Consider the following 27,575-nt stretch of genomic DNA (forward strand, 5'->3'; position numbering starts at 1 on the left):
TACAGAAGAATGTCAGTATGCAGTGTTCAACAAGGTAAAATTCACAATGTCAGATCTCCAATTAAAAATTACCAGACATGTAAGAAGCAGGAAAATATGATTTATAATGAGAAAAAACCCCAATCATCTGAACTGACCTGGAACCAAGACAAATGTTAGAATTAACAAACAAGGATATTAAAATGGTATTCTATCTACATGTCCAAAAAGTTTGGTGGAGACATTGGAAATATTAAAAAGAGACACAAATCATATATTAGAGATGAAAACAACAATGTCTGATCCAAAGGTCTCTGCTTATTTAAGTAAATGTGATTATTTACTTAAAAAGAACTGAAAGAAAAGAAAAAAAACAGCATGTGAACTGAAAAATTGACTGGATGGGAATTAACAACAGTGAAATACAGCAGAAAAGATTAGTGAACCTGAAGACAGTAAAAGAATCTATTCAAATGAAACACAGAGGGAAATAAAAAGAAAAGGATGAAAAGAAAGAGAGCTCCAGTGAGCTGTGGGACAGACAACTCTACAGAGCCTAATATAGTCACTGGAGTCCCTTAAGGACAGGAGACGGGGGAGAGGATAGAAAAAAATATTTGAAAAGGTAATGGCTAACCAGTTTTCCCAATTTGATAAAAACTATAAACAAACTCCAAACAGAAGAAAAAGGAAGGAAACCATGCCAAGGTACATCATAATCAAATGGCTTAAAAGAAGAAATGAAAGAAAATCTTGAAAGCATCCAAAGGGGGAAAAAAAGTACAGTAAGTCCAAAGAAACAAAGAAAAGAATGGCAGCAGATTTTCCATCAGAAGCAATGCAAGCAACAATAGGCAAACAAAATATTTATTTATTTAATTTTAATTTTCTTTGAGACAGGGTCTTGCTCTGTCTCCTAGGCTGAAGTGCAGTGGTGTGATCATAGTTCACACCAGCCTTAAACTACTAGACTCAAAGTGATCATCCTGCCTCAGCCTCTTGGGTAGCTAAGACTATAGGTACATGCCCTCACACCCAGCTAATTTTTAAATTTTTATAGAGACAAAGTCTCCATTGCCCAGGCTGGACTCAAACTCCTCGCCTCAAGAGATCTTCTAACTGTGGCCTCCCAAAGTGCTGGGATTACAAGTGTAAGCCACAGTGCCCAGATTTGAAAAAATTTAAAGGCTAAAAAACTGGTAATGTGAAATTCTATACTCAGCAAGTTTATCTTTCAAAATTAAAGGCAAAAGAAAAATTTTCAGACACAAAAGCTGAAATTATTGTCTATAGACTTGCATTATGAGAAATATTGAAGACAGTCCTCTAAGCAAAAGGAAATTGGTATCAGATGAATATCTGAATCAATTTTTTTTTTTTTTTTTTGAGACAGAGCCTCACTTTGTTGCCCTTGGTAGAGTGCTATGGTGTCATAGCTCACAGCAACCTCCAATTCTTGGGCTCAAGTGATTCTCTTGCCTCAGCCTCCCAAGTAGCTGGGAATACAGGCGCCCGCCACAATGCCTGGTTATTTTTAGAGAGGGGGGTCTCGCTCTTGCTCAGGCTGGTCTTGAACCCGTGAGCTCAGGCAATCCACAGGCTTTGGCCTCCCAAGTGCTGGAATTATAGGTGTGAGCCACTGAGCCTGGCCTGAATATCTGAATCAATAAAACGGAATGAGGAATACTGGAAATGGTAACTATCTGGGTACATATAAAAGTTTTAAAAGAATCATTTAAATCTCTTTAACACATTGGCTGCCACACTAGAGAACAATTTTTTTTACTGGGGCCAAAGTGTTTTAATAGGTCAAGTACACTAACTCATGCTAGTTTTGAGCCTGGGGCTCAACGGGTATATAATTCATGTGTCTTTTTTTTTTTTTTTTTTGAGACAATGTCTCACTATGTCCCCCTGGATATAGTGCCATGGAGTTGTAGCTCACAGCAACCTCAAACTCTTGGGCTTAAGCGATTCTCTTGCCTTACCTTCCCAATAGCTGGGACTACAGGTGCCTGCCATAATGCCTGGGTATTTTTTGGTTGTAGTTGTCATTGTTGTTTGGCAGGCCCAGGCTGGGTTTGAACCCACCAGCTCCGGTGTATGTGGTTGGCGCCCTAGCCACTGAACTATAGGCGCTGAACCAATTCACATGTCTCAACCTAATGAAGCACATGTATCCAAGGAAAATTTTTTTTCCCCTAGTGTGGCTGTCAGTGTACAAGAGATGTGTGAAACTTATATATGCTTCACATATATAAGTGGACGCTCAAAACTAGCATGAATTAAGTACCTCATATGGCAGTTAATGTATTAAAAGATAATTGTTTAAAACAAATAATAATATATTATGGGGTTTATAATATATAAAGAAGTAAAATGCTTAACAACAATAGTAAAAAGGCTGGGAGAGAAGAAATATAAATTCTTCTGGTAAATTTATTTATACTCTACCAGAAACAGTATTTTATCATTCTAAGGGAAACTATGATAAATTAAATTTATGTATATGCTAGAAAAGCTATGTAAACAACTAAAAAACAATATAGAGTTATAGTTAAAACAAAAGAGAGAAAGTGGAATTATAAAGTGTTCAACTGACCCAAAATAAAGCAGAAAAATAAAAAGGGGAAAAGTAAACAAAGACCAGATGGGACAGACAAAAAAAATCCAGCAAGGTAGTAGATTTAAACCCAACTATATCAATAATCACATTAAAAGTAAATGGTCTGAAAATTCACAAAAGACAGAGATTGTCTGAATAAACGAGCAAGATCCAAGTATACATTATTTAAAATAAGCCCACTCTAAGAATAAAGGTACAAATTGGTTAAAACTACCATGCTAACATTAGTAGTTCTGGAGTTGCTGTATTAATATCACACAAAGTAGATTTCAGAGCAAATAATATTACCAAGAATAAAGAAAGTCATTCTGGGGCAGTGCCTGTGGCTCAAAGGAGTAGTGCACTGGCCCCATATGCCAGAGGTGTTGGGTTCAAACCCAGCCCTGGCCAAAATTGCAACAAAAAAAAAAGAAAGTCATTCTGTAATGACTTCAGAGTCAATTTAACAATCAGATACATACTTAGCATTTATACACTGAGTAATATGAAGCAAAAAGTGTAAAAAAAGGACAATAAACAATTACAAACAGAAAATAAACAAACAGCTCTCTTTATAATGCCACCAAAAAATAAAATACTAATTTATGAGTCTTAAAACAGTATGTATAGCAGCTAGGCACAGTGGCTTACTAATGTAATCCCAGCAATCTGGGAGGCTAAGGAGGGAGGATCGCTTGAGGCCAGGAATGTGAGACCAGCCTGGGCAATATAGTGACACTCCCTTTCTGTAAAAATTTAAAAAATTAGATGAGTATGGTGGTATGTGGGCGTAGTTCCAGCTACTCTAAAAGCTGAGATGGGAGGATTGCTTAATACCAGGAGTTTGAGGTTGCAGTGAGCTATGATAACGTTAGCCAGGTGACAGGGCAAAACTCTGTCTCAAGAACCACCAGCAAAGGGGGAAAAAAAAAAAAAAGAAAGAAACAAAAATTGGAATTCAGTTAAATTAAGAACATTTGCTCTATAAAAGATACTGTCAAAAGTGAACTATGTAACCAAAATGTATGTTACCCATAATATCCTGAAATAACAAAAGGTACTATTAGAGCTCGGGGCACCATGGTTATGATGCCAGCCACACACATCGAGGCTGGTGGGTTCAAACCCAACCCAGGCCAGCTAAACAACAATGACATCTACAATAAAAAATAGCCAGGCGTTGTGGCAGGCACCTGTAGTCCCAGCTACTTGGGAAGCTGAGGCAGGACAATGGCTTAAGCCCAAGAGTTTGAGGTTGCTGTGAGCTGTGATGCCACGCAACTCTACCAAGGGCAACACAGTGAGACTCTGTCTCAAAAAAAAAAAAAAAAAAGAGGTACTACAGAAAATAAAAACACAGATCCTTTTGTAGTTCATAAGTGCGATGATTGGGTTTTCATGCACATGAAAATCTTGTTACAACGTTGGCACATTACCTGTCTGACATGAGGAAAAAAACAAAAAGAAAATAACAACACAAACTACAGACTGAAAGAAAATGTTTGCAAATCATCTATCTGGCAAATAATCTGTATCTAGATATGCAAAGAAGTCTCAAAACTCAATAATAAGACAAATCTCAATTAAAATGTAGGCAAAAGATATGAACAGACACTTCACCAAGAAAGATATACAAACAACAAATAAGAACAGAAAAAATGCTTAGTATCATCAGTCATTAAGGAAATGCAAATTAAAACCAAAACAAGATAAAAGGGTCAACAACATCAAACGCTGAAAAGGATGTGGAGCAACGAGAACTCTCATATACTGCTGGTGGGAGGACAAAAATACTACAGCCACTTTGGAAAACTGGTAGTTTCTTAGAAAGTTAAACACATACATACCATAAGACCTGATAATCCTATTCTTATGTTTACCCAAATTAAACATATGACTATGTCCAAAACTTGTATATAAATATTTACACCAGCTTTATTATCTCAAACTGGAAACAACCTAAATATCCCTCAATTTAGGAACTGGATAAACTGTGACACTTCTGTATAGTAACACTAAAGAATCAAAATGAACTTCTGATACACTCAACATGGATTAATCTCAAACGTCTTATGCTAAGTAAAAGCAGTCAGACTTCAAAGGCTACACATCTATTTGACAATCTGGAAAAGACAAAATGATGGGATAGAGAAACAGAAAGTAAGGCCAGAGACAGATTACAAAGATGGGGGCATAAAGTCATGTTTTTGGAGGATAAAGAAACTGTTGTGGCTCGGTGAGTAGGCACTGGCCACACACACAGAAACTGGCAAGTTCGAGCCCGGGCGGGGCCTGCTAAACAATGACAACTGCAACCAAAAAAAAAAAAAAAAAGAAAAGATTGCATAGTTTGGGTTTGTGTCTATATGCATTTATCAATCATCTGAGAAATGCAAATACTACATAAGCATGTATTTTTGATATAACTGCATCATTGTATTTTGCTATAATTTAAAAACATCAAAAGATAATCTCAAAATATAAGAACAAATCTCTAAAAAATGGCTTGCTGTTATTTTATTTATTTATTGAGACAGAGTCTCACTTTGTCGCCCTCAGTAGAGTGCTACGGCTTCATAGCTCACAGCAACCTCAACGTCTTGGGCTTAAGCGACTCTCTTGCCTCGGCCTCCCGAGTAGCAGGGACTACAGGCACCCACCACAATGCCCGGCTGTTTTTAGAGACATGCTGAAACCATTTCTTAATGCTGGTCTTGAACTGGTGAGCTCAGGCAATCCACTCTCCCAGACCTCCCAAGTGCTAGGATTATAGGCCTAGCCCGTGACTGGCCTGCTTGCTGATATTTAAAGTAGAAAAATCATTCTCTAGATTTCACAAAGTATTAGGTTATCAAGTATGAAATGTCCAATTTCCTTAAGTACTAAGTTTGACAGTTGTATTACCTCTGACATTTCACTTTGACATTTCTTTTGTTTTTATTGTGAAGGTACATCTTCATTCTTTCAAATGCATGTTTTGGCTTGTGGTTATCTTTCAAATTATTTTTAGAACCATTTTCATGAAACCATGGATAAGTAAAAAATTTGTGTTATTTTTGAATATGAATTCCATCTCAGAAACAATGCAGCACAGACAGCTTGAGATATCAACAAGTGTTTGGGAAGGATGTGGCTACTAAATGCACAGTCTGTAGATGGTTTGAGAAGTTCCATTCTGGTGATTTTAATCTTGAAAATGAGCCATATGGGTGACCTGAGACCAAGTTAGATAAGGAGCTGAAAGATGCAGTGGAAGTGAATCCAACTCAATACATGCATGAATTAGCAGCAAGGTAAGGGTTGATGCTTCTATTCCAAAAATACTGGACCATTTGAAATAATCTGACAAGGTAAATAAGCTGGATAGATGGATTCTGCATGAATTAAACGAGTGTCAGAAGAAAAATCATCTAGAAGCTTGCCTTTCTTTGTTGTCACGACACAAAGGCAAACAATTTCTACACTGTATTGTGATGAAAAAATGGATTCTTTTTGACATTTGCAAGTTTCTTGCACAATGGTTGGATAAAGATGAAGCGCCAAAACACAGTCCAAACCCAAATATTCATCAAAAAACCTAATGGTGTCTGTGTGGTGGTCCAGCGATGTTCCACTACAACTTCATGAAACCTGAAGAATTAATTACAGCAAATATTTACTGCAACCAATTGGACGTTAAGGATGCTTGCAGTTAAGCAGGTAAGATTGGTCAATAAGATAGGCCAATCCTCTTGTAAGACAATGCTGTCACACAAACAATGCTGCTCGAACTATAGAAGCTGGACTTGGAAACTCTGTCATCCACCATATTCACCAGATCTTGCACCAATTGACCACTACTTCTTCCAAGTTTTGGACCACTTCTTGAAAGAAAAACATTCAGTTCCCAACAAGCTATGGAAAGGCCTTTCATGATTTCATTACCACTTGCTCTCCAGGCTTCTGGCATAAACAAGCTACTGTTAAGATGGCAAAACTGTGTTGACATTTTAGGTGCATACTTTGATTAATTGTGCTGCTTCTTGTTTGAGATATAATAAATTAAACTTTTGATTCAAAATCAGACATTTTGGATTTAATGACCTCAATACTTTATTTTTATTTATTTATTTATTTATTTATTGTTTGAGACAGAGTCTTACTTTGTCACCCTCGGTAGAGTGCCATGGTGTCATAGCTCACTTGCAACCCTGAACTTTTGGGCTTGAGAGATCCTCTTGCCTCAGCCTCCTGAGTAGGATTACAGGTGCCCGCCATGACGCCTGGCTATTTTTAGAGACAGGGTCTCACTCTTATTCAGGCTGGTCTCGAACTCCTGAGCTCAGGTGATCCACCTGCCCTGGCCTCTCAGAGTGCTAAGATTACAGGCATGAGCCACTGTGCCCGGTCCAATACTTTATTTTTTAATCTACCTTTAGCCTTTCATCAATACATGTCATTGTAACCTTGGCAAAATGATGACTAACAAAAAAGGGACTACATGATTTAAATCCTCATTTGAGATATATTTGCAGATTATTTGAAATTCCATTGGTTAACATACTATCCCTTTTAATTCAAAACATTCTTTCCTCTGCTATTTCCAAACTATCATCACCCTCACAAGTAATATTTTCCAGAACACAGATATAAAAATAGAGGAAGGAAAGTGTCCAACATCGGTCCTTAAGTGAAGCACAGACAACCATCTTGGGCATTTCAGGTTTGAAATTTCTCCTAAGGTCCCAGAAAAAAGTTCCTCAGAAAAACGCCTGTGCTGATAAAACTTGTAAGTCAATGTCTAATCAATTACAAACAATACAGACTAAACTAATGTGCTGAACTTGTTTTCCCTGGAAACCCAACAGGAGTCCTGATAAGAACAGTACTCCTATTATATACAGAGTTTGGGGTCCTTTATTGTTTTTGGAAAGAAAAACACATCTTTATTGGTTTTTGATGATGACAAATGTGGTATATGACCGTATTAAAATTTATAAAAATTTCAGTAAACCAATCTACAGTGTAATTGTACTATGTATAGTATTTCACAACTTGCTCTTTCAAGTTTGAATTTATTTATATGTTATAAACATGAAATCCCCCTTGAGACCATGTATTCTGAATCATCCAATCATTACTTAATATAAGCTAACCAATTTTCCATGAAGCAGTTCATAGCACAACTTTCTAAATAACAAAACATAAAAGTTAAGTAACTTCAAGGTATCCAGCAAGAGTTAGAAATAAGACCTATACTAGTTTGAAGAAAGGCGGTTACATGTAGGTATCCACCTTGTAAACATTCTGCAAAAGCTTGGATGCTATTCCTTTCTGGCCTATCACGGAGGGCACGGACAGAAGAAAGAGGACAAATGAACGAGAACTCCGTCATGGGGGCTATGTGTTTCCCCTTTTGTCCTCACTGCTCTGCGAGGCAAGAAACATTACAGTCATTTGTCCACTGCACTAATCGAAGCTAGGAGAACCAAGCCAGTTGCCTATGGTAACACAATCAGCAGGTGGAAAGTTGGTTTAGACATGCTTGTTTCCTCTGCCCACAAGAGCATACCCTCTCCTTCTCTTGGGGAATTATTTCTTACCAAAACCACGTGGTTTGGTGGGCACATGATCCAGCCTAGGGCACAGTCATCATACCCCACCTTCCTAGCCATGACAATGGGTTCAAAGATTGGCAGGTGTTTAGAGGAGTTCTGGCAAGTGCCAGCAAGGGCACTCTTTCCTCTATGGCTAGAAGCCACCATCATAGAGAGACATATTCAAGAGGGAAGGCTGCACACAAGAGAGTAGGGGACATGGGACATGAAGAGAAGTTGTCCCTGTAATTATCTGTTCTGAGTCTGAGAGCTACCCCACTGTCTGCCTTTGCTTGTAAACTCCCCTTTGATTGTGAACAATAGTGAATTAAGTGCCTGTCACTTGTAACCCAAAGAACTCTGAATAATAGATAAGATTCAAACCTACGACTTTCTTACTTATATCAAGGCCGGTGCTCTTTCCTCAAATCAACATTCCACTTGTCAAAGTCGGAAACCTGTGCCTTGATTCCTCTCCCGATACCTCAATTAAATCCACCACCCACTCCTGTCTGTGCCTCGTCAGTGTCTCTCACTTTTGCCTATTTCTCTTGCCCTCATAGATACTTAGCTCATTCTGCCACTGCTCCCCTGAAAAACTCCAGCAGCCACCAAACCAGTGCCACTACCACTTTGTCTTAAAAAAAAAAAAAAAAAAAAAAAAAAGAGTCACACTCTGTTGCCCTAGTTAGAGTACAGTGGTGGCACCGTAGCTCATTGTAGCCTTAGACTCCTGGGCTCAAGTGACCTTCTGCCTCAGCCTCCTGAGTAGCTGGGACCAAGTCTAGCTATTTTTTTCTATTTTTAGTAGAGATGGGGTCTTGCCCTTGTTCAGGCTGCTGGTCTGGAACTGCTGACCTCAAGTGATAACGCTTATCTCATGCCTGCTAGGATTACAGGTGTGAACCACTGAACCCAGCCCTTCACCTCCATTTTTATATTTATATCCTTTCTCAGCCGTTCTTCACACTGCAACCAGAGCAAACAGGGTGGCGCCAGCCCTCCAAACACAATCTCAATTCCTCAGGTTCTATCAAGCTCTCCAGGATCTAGATCAGCGGTTCTCAACCTTCTTAATGCCGTGGTCCTTTTTAATATAGTTCCTGCTGACCTAGACTCTAGCTCCACTCAGCAGGGAGCTCCAGGCTTTGCTCAAACCCACATACGTCTTATTTTTTCCAGTCTCTGGGCCTTGACAGGGTTAGTTGTTACCTCTGCTAGGAACGCTCCCCTCTCTACGTCTATCTTGCTTTCACTGAGCCAGTAGGTCCTGGAGCCTTGGCTGCCAATGTAGGAACCACTTCTCTGGGGTGCCCCTAAGATGGATTAGGGTTCCCATGCATTTGTTCTCACCAAGCCCTAGGCTGACCACCACCTTCTGTATCAGACAGACTTGCCTACTGTCTCATCTTATCTCTTAAACAACTAAGGGTAGAGACCATCTTATCTTACTCACCGGGGTATGGTATCTCGAATGAAGTAGGTGAGCAACACACGTTTTAAATGATTTAGTGATTTGGGTAATTCTAGAGAGGTCTATTTTGATGCGAAGGACATCTGAGCCATCCAACTCATTCAGCTGTCAATCTAACCAACTGCTTTTCTGATCTTCGGGTTATATTTATCTGTGACTATTGAGATAGCTTAATGTCCAAGTCTATGCAAAAAACTCCTTATCAGATTAATATTTACTGAGCCTAGGAAAAGGCATTGTGCTAAATTCAGTGGAAGAAATGCAAGAGCATGGAGTTTTTTCTCTCAGGAAACTGACAAACCAAAGATGAGGCAATGTAGAAAGATTATTCAAAATTATTATTCTTAAATTTTTGGTATGCTTAAAAATGACCTGGAGAATATGTGAGAACACAGAGCACTGATACCCAACCCCTGAGAGGCCTGGGGTGGGACCCAGGAATCTACATTTCTAACAAACTTCCAGGTGCTGGCTGCTGCAGCCTTTGAATAGCATCATTTCAGAAGAAAAGTTCTCAAAACTTTTTTGGCTATAGAAGACCATTCAATGACTCAAAATTACTGAGGACTCCGAAGAGCTTTTATTTATCAGAGTCCTGTCTCTTGCTATTGACTGTATTAGAAATTAAACCAGATAAATTTAAAAAATACTAAATCCATTAAGTCTTCCTATAAATAACATACATTTATGAAAAATGACTACATTTCCCAAAACAAAAATAAAGCAAGAAGAGTGGCACTATTTTATATTTTTTTCAAATCTCTTTAATGCCTGGTTTAATAGAAAGCAACGGATTATCAGATCTGCTTCTGTGTTCAGAATGTTGTTCTGGTGAAAATACAGGGAGAAACTCTAGTCTCACACAGAAAAGAAGTTAAAAAGGGAGGAATATTTAATAGCCTTTTCAGATAACTGTGGACTTCTTTGATACTATACAAAACCCAACCAGTGGTAGTTTATTAAAGATGAACTCCTATGTGGATGCTGAAACCTTATCAATGAGCGTCTGTACTCTCTTACATTCAAATCCAGCAGTGGTTTTGCACTTTGAATGGCTCTCTACCCATAAAGGATCCTGTAACATCAAAATTGGTCATTTGGAAAATACTGGTTCACTGAGGTACATGGCTTTTCCAAGTGGTGACTCGCTTTACCCTATCTTGAAGAATCCAATTTATATACATCACCACTGAGCTCAGCAGTAACCAGTACTCAATCTGCAGCACTGGGAAGCTGAAAGCTCACCCTGGTAGATAGAATTTTCTAAAATTCAAAATTTCCCTAGAAAGCTCAAGTATTACCAGTGACAACAAATATTTATTTTCCTTAAAGAGACACTCTAATTTTGCTAATTTTTGTAGAAAATGCCTGCTAACTATTCAAGTTTGAATAACTGGTTTATCTGTCATTTTTCAGGTAAAAACAGTATTCCAGGAAAAATGTGGCATGTTCAGCACACAACTCCATTTCACAAGTGTTTTTCCTCCTGACAACTATGTCAGGATGCAGCCGAGGTGCTTTACGAAAACTTCACATTGCATCATATGGAATAGTAAAAGGAGTGTGAACAAGGGCTGTGATAAAATAAAATCAATACATCCTATTGCTTCACTTAACCCATTAAGTGAAACTGTCCCTTTGTGTTTTTTTCTGTAAGTGGCAGGTCAGTTTGATGCTAGCACCTTGCTTCTGGCTAAGGTGATAGAAATTATACCTACTACTGGTTTTGTACCACCAGTATAAATGCCAACACAGTGAAAAAGTCCCACAAAGTCTTAGCATTATTATTAAAGTAGTTTTGACTTTACAGATCCTCTGAAAGGGACCAGGAATCTGAGGTCAACTGATCTGGATGAGAACTCTGATTCAAAATTTAAGAAAAGAGACTATACAGATAATTTGGTGGTCTACTGTAGAAGAAATGGACTCAAACTCCTTCAGTCTACCATTTGTTCTGAGGGACTTGAATCCTATGAAATCATATGTAAAAATTGGTACATGAGTCCATTTTTCAGATTTTGAAAGGGTCCATTCCCCAAACTTAACTCCTTAAAGACTATTAACAAAACAGTTTTACTTTTTTTTTTTGAGAAAGGGTCTCTGCTACCTGGGCTGGAGTGTAGTGATGTCACCATAACTCACTGCAATCTCAAACTTTTGGGCTTAAGTAATCCTCCCACCCTAGTTATCCACTGAGAAGCTGAGACTACAGGTGTATGCTAACTTGCCCGGCTAATTTTTCTACTTTTTTTGTAGAGATGGAGATCTCGATTTTGCTCAGGCTGGTCTTAAACTCCTGAAATCAAATAATCCTCCTGCCTCAGCAACTCAGAGTGCTAGGATTACAGGCATGAGCCATTGCTCCTGGATGAGTTTTACTTTTTTTTTTTTTTTAAAAAGACAGAGTCTTACTTTGTCGCCCTCGATAGAGTGCCATGGCGTCAAAGCTCACAGCAACCTCCAGCTCTTGGATTTAGGCGATTCTCTTACCTCAGCCTCCCCAGTAGCTGAAATTACAGGAGCCCTCCACCCCTGGTATATGGGGCCAGCACCCTACTCACTGAGCCACAGGCACCGCCCTGAGTTTTACTTTTTTACTTTGAATTTCCTAGGAGCTAGATGAATTTCTGAACAGTTAGTTGGTTTTGCTACCAGTATCCTATTTAAAAAATGTCCAGCCTGAGAAATAGCCTAACTAGATATTTTAATTAAAGAAAGATGGTGGTTTGTATTTAAAAAATGGAGTAATTTAGGCCTGGGAAACTAAATGCTAAGAGTTTCTTTTCTCTTGGGTATTGCTCCCTTTATCTTCATCTTTCTGAACTTAAGCTTTTTTATCTAGAAAAGAAAAGGGTCAGGCTACATCATCTGCAGGGTTCTGTTAAATTCTAGGTCCATAGTCTGTGATGTATAAAAACACACAGCACACATGAAAAGATGCTCAACTTAATTAGTTGTCAAGGAAATGCAAATCAAAACCACACTGAGATACACTTCATACCCACCAGAATGGCTATAATAAAAACGACAGATAATAACAAGTGTTGAAGACATGGAGAAATTGGAACCTCTATGTATAACTGTTAGATATATAAGACTTGAAAACATTCTGGCACGTCCTCAAAATGTTAAAGTTACCATTTGACCCAGCAATTCCACTCACTATTCATATATGTGTATATATACCCAAGAGAAATGAAAATATATGTCCACACAAATGTTTGTACATGAATGTTCATAGCAGCATTATTCTTTTTTTTTGTTGAGCCAGAGTCCAACTCAGTTGCCCTGGGTAGAGTGCCATAGCATCACAGCTCACAGCAACCTCAAACTCTTGGGCTCAAGCAACTCTCTTGCCTTGGCCTCCCAAGTAGCTGGGACTACAGGCGCCTGCCACAACACCTGGCCATTGAGATTCTGTCTCCAAAAAAAAAGAATAAAATGTGGATAAACCTTGAAAACATTATGCTAAGTGAAAGAAGCCAGATACAAAAGACTACATATTATATAATTCCATTTATATGAAATCTCTACAACAGGCAAATCTAAAAGTAGATCAGTGGTTGCTTAGGCTTTGGGGCGGGGGTCGGGGGCAAAGCATGAATAAGAGTATAGAAGAGAATGACAGTGACACTATATCAATGAGTATGAGATTTTTTTTGGGGGGTGGTGGTGAAAGTATTTTAAAATTAGATGCAATAATAGTTATACAAACCCTACATTCATATTAAAAACCATTTAATTATACATTTTTAAATGAGTGAATTGTAAGGTATGTGAAAAATATCTTAAGCAATCTGTTAAAAAAAACATATAGTAGTCCATTCAAATTGGCAAAATATTTAAAAGTAGCAGCATTAAGAACATAACATCTGTATAGAGTATCCCAAAAGTCGCCTATAAAATCACCATATGATTGCACCAAATATTTACAAAACATTCTCTAAGTGTTGGCTACCTCGTTGTAAAATTTTGTAATTAAGGGTACATTTAGCTACAATTTCCCATTTTCCCTATGTATGGTGATTTTATGGGCGATTTTGGAACACCCTGTAGAGCTTTGGATTCTTCAAAGCAAGTGAAAATTAATGTCTCTTTGAATACTATGTCCCAATTACACAAACACACCTGCCAAAAAAACCCTAAACAAAACAATGGGCAACACTTCAAGCATGATGGCCCAGTGCTGCATAAGTGGTGAGCCTATCAGGGGCTCTGAGTTGCAGAGTTTCTCATCAGAATGAACAAGGCCCAGGTCTTTTCTGCCTGCCCATGGGATCCAGGCACTGCTTGGCACAGAGGCCTTCTATTGCTCGAATTCCCTACACTCTACAACTGAGAGGGTCATGAACAGTGGCCAAGTACCACTCCCACCACACACTTCCTTTCTTCTTTCATTGTATCTTTCATCAATGCCCTCTGACTATAAAACAAAACAAAAAGCCCAATTTGTTCCTGCCCTCTACTCTCTTCTCAAAGCTCAAGACAAATCAAGGGATAGGGAAAGGCTATGTTCTCTTCTGAACTTTAATCAGAGCAGAAAGGAAAGAGAATAAATTTCCTCTGCTTTCTTGATGACTACAGAGAAGCATCTCATGTGCGCATATTTCCATGGAACAATCTAATTCATCACACAGAAGTTTTCTCTCTGCATGTTTTCTGCCCACATGGGCACAGGACAGAAATCACATGTCCTTAGTCTTGCAACTCTATTTACCTCGGATTACTTTTCTTTATAGTATCACCATAATCTATGATGTATTATTGGCCAGCTTCTTTTATGGTTGTCTCCCACATGAAAAGGAAAGCTTTAGAAAGGAGAAATCTTGCTCCTACTCTTACTTCCTCATCTAAAAAAGTGTCTGGCCCTAGTGGATGCTCAATAAGTACCTGTTACGTGCTTGAGAGCAAGCTGTGTAACATGGAGGCCTGGCTTGATGCTCAGGGGTAGGAAACAAAGTTAAGACAGCAAGAGGAATATTTAGTTAGGAAACAATGATAATGAAGAGGAGAAGTAATGATTATTTAATCTAAGAAAACAGTCTCAAGGGCTTTTAGTACCCTAAGTGGTGCTGGTGATGCACTCTGTTACTATAAAATACAAATGAGACCAAGTCTAGCAGTTGGGAGTGCACTTGGCTCAAGGGTGGGCAGATGACCCAAACCAGGCCCACTAAAACCGTCTTCATTCTTTGTAGACTCTTCCTTCTCAAGTGAAAGAGTGGAAATCAGAGACTGCTGGCATCCAAGATTTCTTAAAAATAAAAAATCTCTCACATATGTAAACTTAATATGTAATAAATCCACATATTTATGCATGTAATATATACCAATAAATAAAAATTTAACTTAAAAAAATAAAATTAATACATAATAAAGAAGCATTTTAGGCTTGGTGCCTGTAGTTCAGCAGCTAGGGCGCCGGCTACATGCATGGGGGCTGCCAAACAATGACAAAAAAAACGGGTATTGTGAGTTTGAGGTTGCTGTGAGCTGTGACGCTATGGCACTCTACTGAGGGCGACATAGTGAAACTCTGTCTCGAAAAAGAAAAAAAAAGAAGCATTTTAAATCAAGGTGGGGGAATTCAGTATGTGTTGCGGGGACAAATTTTAAAAGAAAATGAAATTCTATCCTCAACTCATACCCAGAAAAAAAAAAGTTTCAAGATGATTATAAAATGTAATGTGAGTAACAAAATTATAAAAGTATTACAACACATTAGAGATTTTTCTTTATGATTCTGGGGCTGGGATGGCCTTCCAAAGTAACTGAAAGTTAGAATTAAAGAAAGAAAAAAAGATATTCCCCGAGTGCCCTTAGTGTGAATGGACAAGGTTTTAGGATATTTGTTCTCTGCCCAGTTTATGCCTATAACTATTCTTCAGGCACAAGTCTGGGGAGATTAACCCACAAGGCCTTCATGGTCATAGTAGCCACACTGGTATATTCCAGTCTTCAAGAATTAACACTAAATTCAAACAATCAAGTTGATCTCAACTTCTGAGACAGCAAACTGAGCTACAAAAAAGAATAATACTTCCATCCTTTTTTTTCCCAAAGCAAGCACAAGTAAGTAAAGTATCATACGTCAAGTCTAGTCCATTCTGAAATATATAGCTTTGGGGGAAAAAAATCAATAACTTAAGAAGGAATTCAATGGAAATCAGGATTTACAATTTTTTTTTTTTTTTTTTTTTTTTAACACAGAGTCTCAAGCTGTCACCCTGGGTAGATGGGCCGTGGCATCACCTCTCACAGCAACCTCAAACTGTTGGGCTTAAGCAATTCTCTTGCCTCAGCCTCCCAAGTAGCTGGGACTATAGGAGCCTGCCACAATGCCTGGCCATTTTTGTTGTTGTTGCAGTTGCCATTGTTGTTTAGCTGGCCCGGCCAGGTTTGAACCCACCAGCCTTGGTGTATGTGGCTGGTGCCTTACCCACTGAGCTATGGGTGCCGCCCAGGATTTAAAAATGTTACACTAACAATGATTCCCCAATAAGTGAGGGGTACTAATTTCCTTTTCGTAAAAAATTTTCTTTTCTAAGACTTGCTGAGTCTTAATGGAAGGCTGACCTTATTAAACTTGCAGTAATACAAATTCTGCAGCCTACAGAGGGATACTAAGGCAGATAAAATGTCAACAATTCAAAAAAACTCAATAGCAAACTGGACTTCAGCATCAATTAGAGTTTTAGAAACAGCACTGGATGAAATGTTTCCAGGTGGTACTGACTGGGGTTACAATGAGAGCAAGAATAGCAGCAAATCACCTGGGAACAGGCTATAAAATAAAAGATTTCAGAAAGCTGAGATTTGGGGGCTGAATAAAAACAAACTGCAGGATAAAAACCATCTCAGCCAATCAGGGTATACTGTCCTGACATCAGCATCTATAGATGGAGGCCTTCTCAGCCAATCAGCATAGGCTGTCCTGATACCAGCATTGACAGATGGGGGCATTCTCAGCCAATCAGCATGGGCTGTCCTGATCTCAGCACTTACAGATGGAGGCTGCTTCAGCCAACTAGAATGGACTGTTCTGATACCAGCTTGGTTCCACCAATATTTTTACTCTATTGTTAGAATTTTCCTGCACACACGGACAAAATGTTTACTTCTTAACTAAGGACACCAGTCTATTAATGGTAACTATGTTAAAAAAAGAAATTTAAAGAGGATGAAATAATAAATACAAAAACAAATTCTAACATTTTTATCACATAGTGTAGTTTGAATAGTAAATAAGTTAAAAAAACAAAAAACAAAAACCAAACACTTAGACTGGTCCCTAGAAGAAAAGTGAATTCCCCTACTACTTTTTTTTTTTTTTTTTTTTTGAGACAGAGTCTATGTCATCCTCGGTACAGTGCCGTGGTGTCACAGCTCACAGCAACCTCAAGCTCTTGGGCTCAAATGATTCTCTTGCCTCAGCCTCCTGAGTAGCTGGGACTACAGGTGCCCGCCACATACCCAGCTATTTTTTGGTTGGAATTGTCATTGTTGTCTGGCAGGCCTGGGCTGGGTTTGAACCTGCTAGCTCTGGTATATGTGGCTGGAGCTCTAGCCACTGAGCTACAGGCACTGAGCCGAATTCTCTTACTATTATCCATCACTATAATCCAAGAGAGATTACAAAGAAAATTTCCATTCTTCAGGGTACAAGTACAGATTTTGAAACAGAAGGATATTTATCCTGGGTAGTGTTGTGTTAGGCCAGATGTCTCATCTTGTCCTAAGAGTATCAGAGACCTGTTTTGTAAGTCAGGGTTAGAACGTGTTAATTAAACTGTAATCACTAAAGGCTGGGCAAGATGGCTTATGCCTATAATCCCAGCATGTTGAGAGGCCAAGATGGGAGGATTGCTTGAGCCTAGGAGTTTGAGTTTGTGGTGAGCTATGACTACACCACTGCATTGCAGCCTGGGCAAGAGAGGGAGACTCTATCTTGAAAGCAAAACAAAACAAACAAAAACTGTAATCACTTACCATATGTACTACTTCTGGGTAAATAGGCTCTGTGATCACATTCCGATTATGGGTGATATATTCTACCATTTCACTTAAAGCAGCTCGTTTTACTTCCTTCCACTTTAGGTCACTTAGTGGATCAGAAACAAAGTCAAAGAGGACACAACACTGACGTAACTTCTGGATAAAAAGCTTCTCTTGATCAGCAGGAGGAACATCTGAAAAGCAGAAGGCAAGGTATATTGATTGCAAAAAATGCTTAATCCAAGTTATTGCGAAACACTTAAGTTTTCTTCTATTTTTATTTTGAATTAATAGAGATTAAAGAAAAAAAGAGATGGGGTTGGGTGAACAGATGTCAAACATTTCTTGAAAAAAATGAAAAGAAAAAAATAGATAGCCAATCAATGCTCAGATCAGATGTTTAATAGGACAAAGTTTTTATGCTTTTTAACTCTTTCAAACCATGTTGAGAGTACTGTTGAAAATAAAGTCCCTCTAACAAATACAATCTGAGTACCAATGATCACACACCAAGCACTGTGTCGGGCAATGGAATAAGAGGCAGACAAGGAGGCCCCAGGCAAGGGTAAAGGGTATGGGCACATGTGCAGCAGCAGGTAGGTACAGGCCAAGGTAAAAAAGACCGGAGAGAAGGATGCTCCCCTATGCCTGTTTACTGGCTTTAGATTTGCAACAAGAGAAGGGCACAGTAACTGTCTACTCGGGCCAGCTGACAAACACTGAGCAACTGGCATCAGCCTAAAGACTGTCAAAACCAACTGTTCTACTATACCCCATGATCACATTAATGTACACAGCTATGATTTAATAAAAAAATTGTTCTTTGCAAACATTCAAAAAGAGTCACCACTTCAGTGTTCTATCAAGTATATTTCATGCCTTTCTGGTCTATAGTCAAAGCATGTCACACATGATGACTATGATGTTCCTGTTAATAGTAATTTAGAAACAGCAATAATAACAATAACTATTACTTATTGAGTGCTTACCTGGGCCAGATATCATCCTAAAGACTTTATATATACTGACACATTTTCTGCCATTTAATCTTTACAGAAGAAACAGGTTTACAGAATCAGTGCAGGGCTAGCAAGTGATGAGGCTGAACTCAAAACTCTATATAACCAGTATTCAGGGAAGTTTGGGAAACTTTTATCTGTCAGTGTGAACTTGACAGCTTTCTGACTGAAGACGAAACATTAACAAACGGGACTTCCCTGACTGAAGATGAAAAATTAAAAAACAGGATTTATTAATAATAGTAAAATGTGTCAAAGATTTGCAAAATGTCTTAGGAGATATGCAAAACTCAGTGAACCAGTATTTTCCAAATATTAATACCATTTAAGGGCAAAAGAGTTATTCAAAATCCAGTGTGGACCCCTAGATTTTATAAAATGTACAGATAGCTCTCACTGATAACGGTTCAGAGTCCACATTGCAGATTCCTTTAAGAAACCACCCATTTGTTATGTTTTGGTGGCATATCAAAGCAAATGTCCACAGCTACCTAAAAAGACTGTTAAAACACCCCTGCCTCCCTTTCCCAACCACGTCTTCCTACACTTCAACCATAGCAACATATGACAACAGACTGAACGCAGAGCAGACAGGAGATTGCAGCTATCTCTATTGAGGAAGACATTACAGAGATTTGTAAAAACAAGAAACAATGCCATTCTTTTCGCTAAATCTATTTTGTTTTAGAAAATAGGATTATTTTCATAAAAATCTATTACTTTTGCTACCATGTAACAGGTTTATTATATTTTAATGAAATAATACACAAGTTTAAAAACTTCCTGTGGTTTAATTTCAAATATGGTCAATATCAATACTTGAACTCACATAAATGGAAACTCTTTGGGGTCCTGCCTACTTTTCAGGAGCCTTAGGCATCATGAGACCTGCTGTCCACACCTGCCTCACTCCAGCGAGTGGCCTGGTGGCCCTTAGGCTTTCCTTTTATTCTGCTCCTCCACATTCCCTGTGCTCCTCTAGTCCTTTTCCTAGCCCTACTAATTGTCAACTCCTGCTTAGGTCTCTTCTACAGGCCTCTCCTGACTTATTCTGAGCAAGTCATTGGGTACTTCCTGTAAACAGCTGGCTATCTTCTTAGTATTTCTTACTCCCCCAACTGACATTTTTGGAGGGCAGGTACCGTGTGATTTTATGTCTTTTAGTTTTCTGTGTCCCCTGATGCCCAGCATTGAGCCTTGCAAGTAGCAGGCACACAGACCTTGCTGCCTGAATTGGCCCATTTGTGGAACACTATGGCTTTGTGATTTCCTATACCTTTAGGTGGAGATAAGCAGCACATAAGCAAAGTGATGGGAGTGAGATTTACTGCTTACTGGATACTTAAAAGAGCCCACGAGAGCAATTTAACTCCTAAACGCTCTGCGTACTCAGGAACTGTGTTCGATCATTTGAGATGAGTAACCTTCATTACAATGCTCAAGACTCTTAACATTCAAATATCCTGGCTTTTCCAATGAAAGGTTCATTTTCTGATTTACCTCCTTGCTTGCCTTCGATTCTCCTAAGTTCTACACCTTTGTTCATACTCTTCTTTGCCACGATTATCTTAAATGAGGCTCTTATTTGCTGGCACAGCCTGTATATTTGGAACTGTCAGGCATTCTCACACTCTTGGCACTGCACAGAACTAAGAATCACCCTGACATCCCTCATTCAGGACCTACTCATAGCTTGGCTTCTATGAAATGGCCAGTTAAGTCCTTTAAGAACATGTTCACACTGGATTCTCCTGACAATAGTATCAGGTGGATGCTGTTATATCCATCTGGAAGTGAGTTAAAACAGTTTGTCTAAGGTTGAGATGCTGTTCAGTGGCAAAGTACATTTTATCAGAATAAAATATACCTTGTTTAGGGAATTGAAACTCAAAAGGATTTGGGGATCATTTAGAAGTCAACTAAGTCTCACATACCTGAAAATGTCCTGAAGACATCATTTACTTTTAAAACACAGGACAATGACTGACATTCAGAATAAAGATTAAGTTGTCATCAAAACACAAAAACAAATCTATTATGATTCAGAAAAAAAGCAGAATAAAGCATTGTTTTTCATAAAATTTCTATCCAAAATGCTTCTAAAAGGCAAGCAAATCTCAACTAAACTAGAAATTATATTAATTCTTCCAGAGTTCGAGGTAACTGAGGTGTTACTATACTATTTTCGTTTATAGTCTACAAATAAGTTTGTGATTATAATCTCATGAGCGCTTTTTAAATTTTTATTTATTTACTTTTTGAGACAGTCTTACTCTGTTGCCCCAGGCTAGAGTGTGGTGACATCATGGCTCACAGCAATCTCAAACTCCTGTGTTCAAGCGATCCTCTTGCCTCAGCCTCCTGGTAGCTGGGATTACAGATGTGGGTCACCATGCCCAGCTGTTTTTTTTCTATTTTTAGTAGAGACAGGGTCTCACCTTCTCAGGCTTGTCTCCAACTCTTGAATTCAAGCTATCCACCTGCCCCAGCATCTTTTTTTAAGAATCTCATTTGGGACTGGGCACAGTGGCTCATGTCTATAATCCCAGCACTTTGGGAGGCTGAAGTGGGAGGGCCTTGAACCCGGGAGTTCAAGAGTAGCCTGGGCAACACAGTGAGATCCTGTCTCTAAAATAATAATAATACTAAAAAAAAAAAAAAATCACCGAGGTGTGGTGGCATGTACCTGTAGTCCTAGTCCTAGCTGAGGTGGGAGGATCATTTGAGCCCCGGAGTTCAAACCATCTCCAGTTCAAGTTACAGTGAGCTATGACAGTGTCACTGTATTCCATCTTGGGTGACACTGTGAGACCCTGCCTCTTAGGACAAAAGAAAATTTCATTTGGCTATTTTTACAATTTTACTGTTTTTAAAAAAAAATCTGTAAATTAAATTGAGTATAAAAGTAAAAAAAACCCTTACGTCCTTAGATGCTATAAAACATTTCCATATTTTTTAATACAAGTTAATTTAGCCTCTTCCTGGTTAACATACTTAAAAAAACTGTGTTTTCTGCTGTGTTAATAGGACTGTATCACTGGAGAATAAAACAAGTGGAAGAAAATGCTTTATACACTTATGTATTTTGATTTTTAATAGTATAAGTGTTATCATAACACCTTCTATTTGTTTAGATAATTTCAACTCTCCCACTATTTCAATTTGTTATTGTGAACTTGAAACAGCACCCAATTATTTCCAGATAGATCCTTTTGTTTTTTGGAGATAGAGTCTCCCTCTTCACTTTAGCAGAGTGCAGTAGCGTCATCATAGCTCACTGCAACCTCCAACACCTGGGCTCAAATGATCCTCCTGCCTCAGCCTCCCAAGTAGCTGTGACAACAGATATATGCCACCATGCTCAGCTAATTTTTCTATTTTTTTTTTGTAGAGACAGAGTTTCACTTTATCGCCCTTGGTAGAGTGCTGTGGCATCACACAGCTCACAGCAACCTCAAACTCCTGGGCTTAGGCAATTCTCTTGCCTTAGCCTCCCAAGTAGCTGGGACTACAGGTGCCTGCCATGACGCCCGGCTATTTTTTTGTTGCAGTTTGGCCTGGGCTGGGTTTGAACCCGCCGCCCTCGGTATATGGGGCCGGTGCCCTACCCACTGAGCCACAGGCGCTGCCTTAATTTTTCTATTTTTTGTAGAGATAGGGTCTCATTCTTGCTCAGGCTGGTCTTGAACCCCTGGCCTCAAGTAATCCCCCCTCCCCCACATGGCTTCCTGAAGGGCTAGGATTATAGGTGTGAGCCACTGCCCCTGGCCTCAAGATAAATCCTTAATAATAACGGGAGCACTGTTATTAATCAGTGACATAGATGTTTAACAAAGGTTACCTTTAATAAAGTAGGATGGGAAAACCCCAATTCTAGCTTTATACGTGGTGCTGGGCCCAACGGTGGTTGGTATTTTTATGTTGCATAGCACCAGGAATTGCAGAGTTACCTGAAGTGGACTTGTTCCACTGATCATGATTTCTAGAGCTGGTGGTAAACCCCCAGAGTTACTCAAGATGAACCAGGGGTAGGAAGAAAACAGTAGAATGTTTACTTACATTTTCCTTTTACAAAGAACAAGACACTCTAACATTTAATATGCGAATTTACACACAGCAGAAGCATGTGCTTGAGACTGTTTTACTACTGCGCAGGTGTGAACAAGAGTCTGAGACCACTGCCAGTCAGTGAGGAGCCACTGCAGGCTTTATAAGTGAGCCCCAAATGGCCAATGGTATCACAGCCAACTTCACAGATGTTGCTGGCAGGTGTGCCTCACTTACAGAAGAGACCGAGAGCTTTGACATATACATTTAGCCACTAGAGCACAGCATATGATGTGATGAAGGTGAATCACTAAATTGTCACTTTGTGAGGAGAGGCATCATGTGAACTCTTTATTGGTAGGAAAATGATTTATATAAAAAGCCCAGCCTACTTCCACATGACAAGTCCCGATGGTTACAAGACATGCTCCAAGATAAAGGACCCACTTTCAGTGTGGCAGCTGCAGAAAGACAGCAGAACCAAGACTTTTTGGCACACAAATGATGGCTTCTTCCAAACAAATGTTAGCCCAATGGAACAGAGATAGAGCTACAAAAACTACCAGCCTAGAGAGTGATTAATGCTAAAGATACCACCAAAGGTGCGAGCACATGAAGGGTGGGAACTCCTTCTTGGTCACTCACAGAACATTTGCTGAGCAATTGAAGTGCTCTGTCCTGCAAACAGAGGCCATCGAATTATCACAGGCCAAGCACAGTGCTCCCGGGGTCCCATGAATGTCTGTATAGGTCATGAGCCCACAGACAAGTGAGATCTGCAAAGCACAAATGAGAAAACTTTCCAAAGGTAAAGTTGTGTTGTCTTTTGAATATATTTATTCTCAGTACAAAATGAGCGGGAACAAAGCTGAATTCAAGTACTAACAATCTGGAGCAAATTTAGGATTCTTCGTTAATATGTGCTCATTTCTGCTTGGCTCCATGTACCCTCAGAGGAAACTTAGATGTCAAGTTTCTCCCACTAAGAAAACAAAAGCTAACTAGTATTATTTTGTTTTTGAAAGGGAAAATCCACGGAATTTTCTGGCATGACCATCTCCCCTACTGCTTCCACTTCTCCTCTGTCCTAGATGGTTTCTGTGCACTCGGGCTCTCCCTTCTGTGGAGGCTCAGTTCCTAGAGCCCTGTAAGCCTCACTACCCTTACTACCTGATTAAGATCCTTCATTTTTCTCCCTTCTTGTTTTGTCTATTCATGGCCCTCTGTATTTCCTATACAGATTGGGGGAGAACTGAAGTCTTTGCAATACTGAGTCTTCAATCCATACTCATGAAACATTTCTCCAATTACTCAAGCTCTCCTTAACTGTCTCTCAAATAAGTGTTCTAATTTTCTTCTTAAACACGTCCTAAACATTTTTAGATTTATTTTTAGGTATTTGCTATGTTTTGACGTTGCTGTAAATGGTATCTTCAAGAAGATTTAATTTTCTAACTGCTGTTAAAATATAGAAAAAAAAGATTATTTGGTATGACTTTTATATTTAGCTATCTTGCTTAACTCTTAAGAATTTTAATAGTGCATCTGTAAATCCCTGTGGTCTTTTTTGGCACGTCTGGACGCCATTCTCCCTCTCTTGCCTGACTGTGCTGGTCCGGACCACCAGAGAGAGCAGTGCTGAAAGGAGCAGTGAGGGCGGCCTCTTCACCTCTTCCCATCTCTGGGGGAGCTTTTACGGGTTCCACAGAGTTTGATGCTTGCTCTAGGAGTCTATGGATAACATTTACCCAAGTAACAAACTGCCTACACAGTCAAAGCTTTCCTAATCCATATCCCAATAGATAATCATGTGGAACTAGAGAAGTAGATTCTAAATGTTTGCTGAACCCAAAGGACCAACACAAGCCAAAACCTTGGAGAAGAATGAGGTGGGAGGATTTGCTGTTCCGGAAATCAAGATTTCCTATAAAACTTCATTTATGAAATCAGTCGAGCTCTGTGTAGCCACAGAGAAAAGAGCCCAGAGACAGGCTTGCATACATATGGACCCTTGATTTGTGACAGAACTGGATTGCAGAACAGTGAAGAAAGGTCAGCCTTTCAACAGGTGGTGCTGGGTACACATTATATTGTTTATAAAAGAATGCACAAGAATAATAAATAAGAATAAAGAATAAACCGGTGGGTTTTAGACTTAAATCTGAAAGGTATAACTCTAATGCTTTAAAAATATATACTGAAAAACATCTTATGTAGGTAAAGAAGTATAGAATTTTTAGACATAGAAAACAGTAATCATTAAAGACTGATTAATTAAACTCTATTAAAATGAAACATTTTTCTTCATCAAGATACCCCCGAGTATGAAAAAGCATGTCACAGAATAAAACTATTTGAATACATATAACCAACAGACTCATATTCAAAATAAACATTTCCAATAAATAAGAAAAATTCAGAGTACCAACAGAAAAATAGGCAACAGTCCTAATCAGGTTTTATACAAAAATATCTCCAAATGACTAATCATATATGAAAGGATTGCCACGCTCATTAATAACCAGAGAAATGCAAATTAAAACCAGAATGAGATAGCCAGGTGCAGTGGCTCATATCTACAATCCTAATTCTCTGGGAGGTCGAGGTGGGCGGATCCTTTGATCTCAGGAGTTCAAAACCAGCCTGGGCCAGAGTGAGATCCCAACTCTACCAAAAAGAAAAAATTATCCAGGTGGTATGGCAGGTGCCTGTAGTCCCAGCTACTTGGGAAGCTGAGTCAGGAGGATTGCTTGAACCTGGGAGTTTGAGATAACTCTATGGCACTCTACCTTGGGCAACAGAGTGAGAGTCTGTCTCAAAAATAGAATAAAATAAAATAAAAGTTTTGACCTACAGTCAAGAATATCTTAGATTTGATGAAATATGTTAGTTGAACTTCACTATACATTGTACCTCTGCTCAGGTTTCTAAATGGATATTATTTCATTCAAATATAGCCAATGTTCCCCGCCTCCCTTCATGTTCTGTCTGTATTACTCAGTATAAAGATGAAGTAACCCTGGTCATCAGAGACAGACAAGACTTTGAAAGACGATGTCCCTATCCTAAGTGTTCATTTGTGTAAATATGCCATCTCCCTGCAACTGCGTTTTGTTTGGTGGTGGTTCTATGGGAAAACACTAGCAGTGGTGGTTCTATGGGAAAACACTAAACATCCATTTAGACACCTGAGCAGAGTCTTTCCTGTCATTTGGATATTGAAACTATCCTTCCATTCCCTGTGGGTAGAATTTGGGCAAAATGAAAATACTGCCAGCTAAGCTAATTTGAATATAAATTCAGTAATGGGAAGCTGGCTTTCGGTGTCTGCATTGATACTCATGCTTTAATCATGTTTGGAGAGAGACAACCTGCAGCATTACAATCCACTACAAATGTTCCCTTTCCAGATTTCAAATCTGTGGTTTATTCAGCTTTGCTACACAAATTTACCAAGTTTGTTTCCTTCTTCTTGTAGAAAAAGACCTGCTATGCCCAGGGTATAGTCTGGGGTTCCCCTACAAACCTTAGCTGCTCCTACTTTAAACAGGCGGATGCTCTCTTTGGGCTTTTCTGATTTGTTAGCCTACCCTTACTTGCATATTCATTTTCTTTTTCTTTCTTCTTTTTTATTTATGATTACAGTTTTATTATAAAAGATACAAATCAGAAGGACCAGACAAATGGGAGAGATGCTCAGGGCAAGAACTGGGAGGAAGCACAGAGTTCTCGGGCCATCTCCTTCCTGGCACATCTATGAGGAAGCTCATAGATGCTTGACACTTGGTGTCTTCCTCATGATGCTTTCCCTATGAGGAAGCTCCACTGCACTTGGTGTCTGAGGTTTTTATCAGGGCTTCATCACACAGGCCATGTGACTGAACTTTTGGGGTTTTTTTTGGATTTACTGTTTTATTTAATATTTCCAACATGCACTGATAATATTAAGATATATACAGACGTATATTTTTACTTCATGAATTATACCTCCTCACATTTACATAAATGTCAACCTTTCAAGAAAGAACAAGAGTCTTAGCAGAAGTTTCCCCTTCCCTTAACATCATACATGCCCTTTCTTTGTAAACAGTTTGGATTTTTTTTTGAACTTTGAAGCAGCAGTTATGTAAGTTCATTTTTGTTCCGATTATAGCATTCTGTTCTTTTTTTAAATGATTTTTTATTAAATCATAACTTTGTACATTGATGCATTTATGGGGTTCAGGATACTGCTTCGATATACAATGTGATATGCTTACATTGAACATATCCATCACAATTATACTCATTTCTTAATAGTTTTGAAATGTACCATTGCATCACTGCATATTTATTTTCTTCACAACTTTCTACCATAGATCACCCAGTCATCACTCTCTTTCTCATGAAATTACAGTGTAGTTTAATAAGGCAGATGTTTTCATTTCAAAAAGCAGTGGGTGAAGCCAAGTTCTGGTTCATTCATGTTTTCGCCTATGAGAACTGGCTGTCTCTGCCAGGGAATGTTGGGAAAGGGCAGGGTGGGGTGGAGGGCCGCTCAAGGGAGCCAGGTCAGACTGAGATAAGACAAAGGCCAGGAGAGACAGGTTTCCTCAGAAAAGCTGTTAAGGTAAGTGGATTTTTCATTCATTCATTCATTTGTTTTTTATTGTTTGTGATTGATTGAGGTTACACTAATTGTATTTGTTAGGTAAAGTCCCTCTTATAATTGTGTCCTGCCCCCAAGAGGCGTGCCATACACCATGACCTTCCCAACCCCCTCCCTCTCCCTGCTCCCTCATTCCCTTACCCTCCACCATGTATTAAGTTATCTATTGCCTTCAAATTAAAATTGAGTACACTGGATTCTTGCTTCTTCATTCTTGTGATGCTTTACCAAG

The 27,575-nt window shown here is 38.9% G+C and overlaps 1 protein-coding gene and 1 pseudogene across 8 annotated transcripts in view; one reads left to right on the forward strand and one right to left on the reverse strand.

Moving 5' to 3' along the window:
* Nucleotides 1–27,575, reverse strand: part of PPP2R5C (protein phosphatase 2 regulatory subunit B'gamma) — a 157,818-nt gene that overhangs the window by 49,847 nt on the left and 80,396 nt on the right. For all 8 annotated transcript variants that reach the window (XM_053601597.1, XM_053601594.1, XM_053601595.1 and 5 more), the window contains one exon: nt 17,624–17,823. In XM_053601597.1, the coding sequence (XP_053457572.1) occupies nt 17,624–17,823 (200 nt within the window). The remainder of the gene's footprint in view (nt 1–17,623; nt 17,824–27,575) is intronic.
* LOC128595270 (uncharacterized) lies at nt 3,945–4,030 on the forward strand (annotated as a pseudogene).

Source organism: Nycticebus coucang, chromosome 9, assembly GCF_027406575.1.
Source record: "Nycticebus coucang isolate mNycCou1 chromosome 9, mNycCou1.pri, whole genome shotgun sequence".
Classification (NCBI taxonomy): Eukaryota; Metazoa; Chordata; class Mammalia; order Primates; family Lorisidae; genus Nycticebus; species Nycticebus coucang.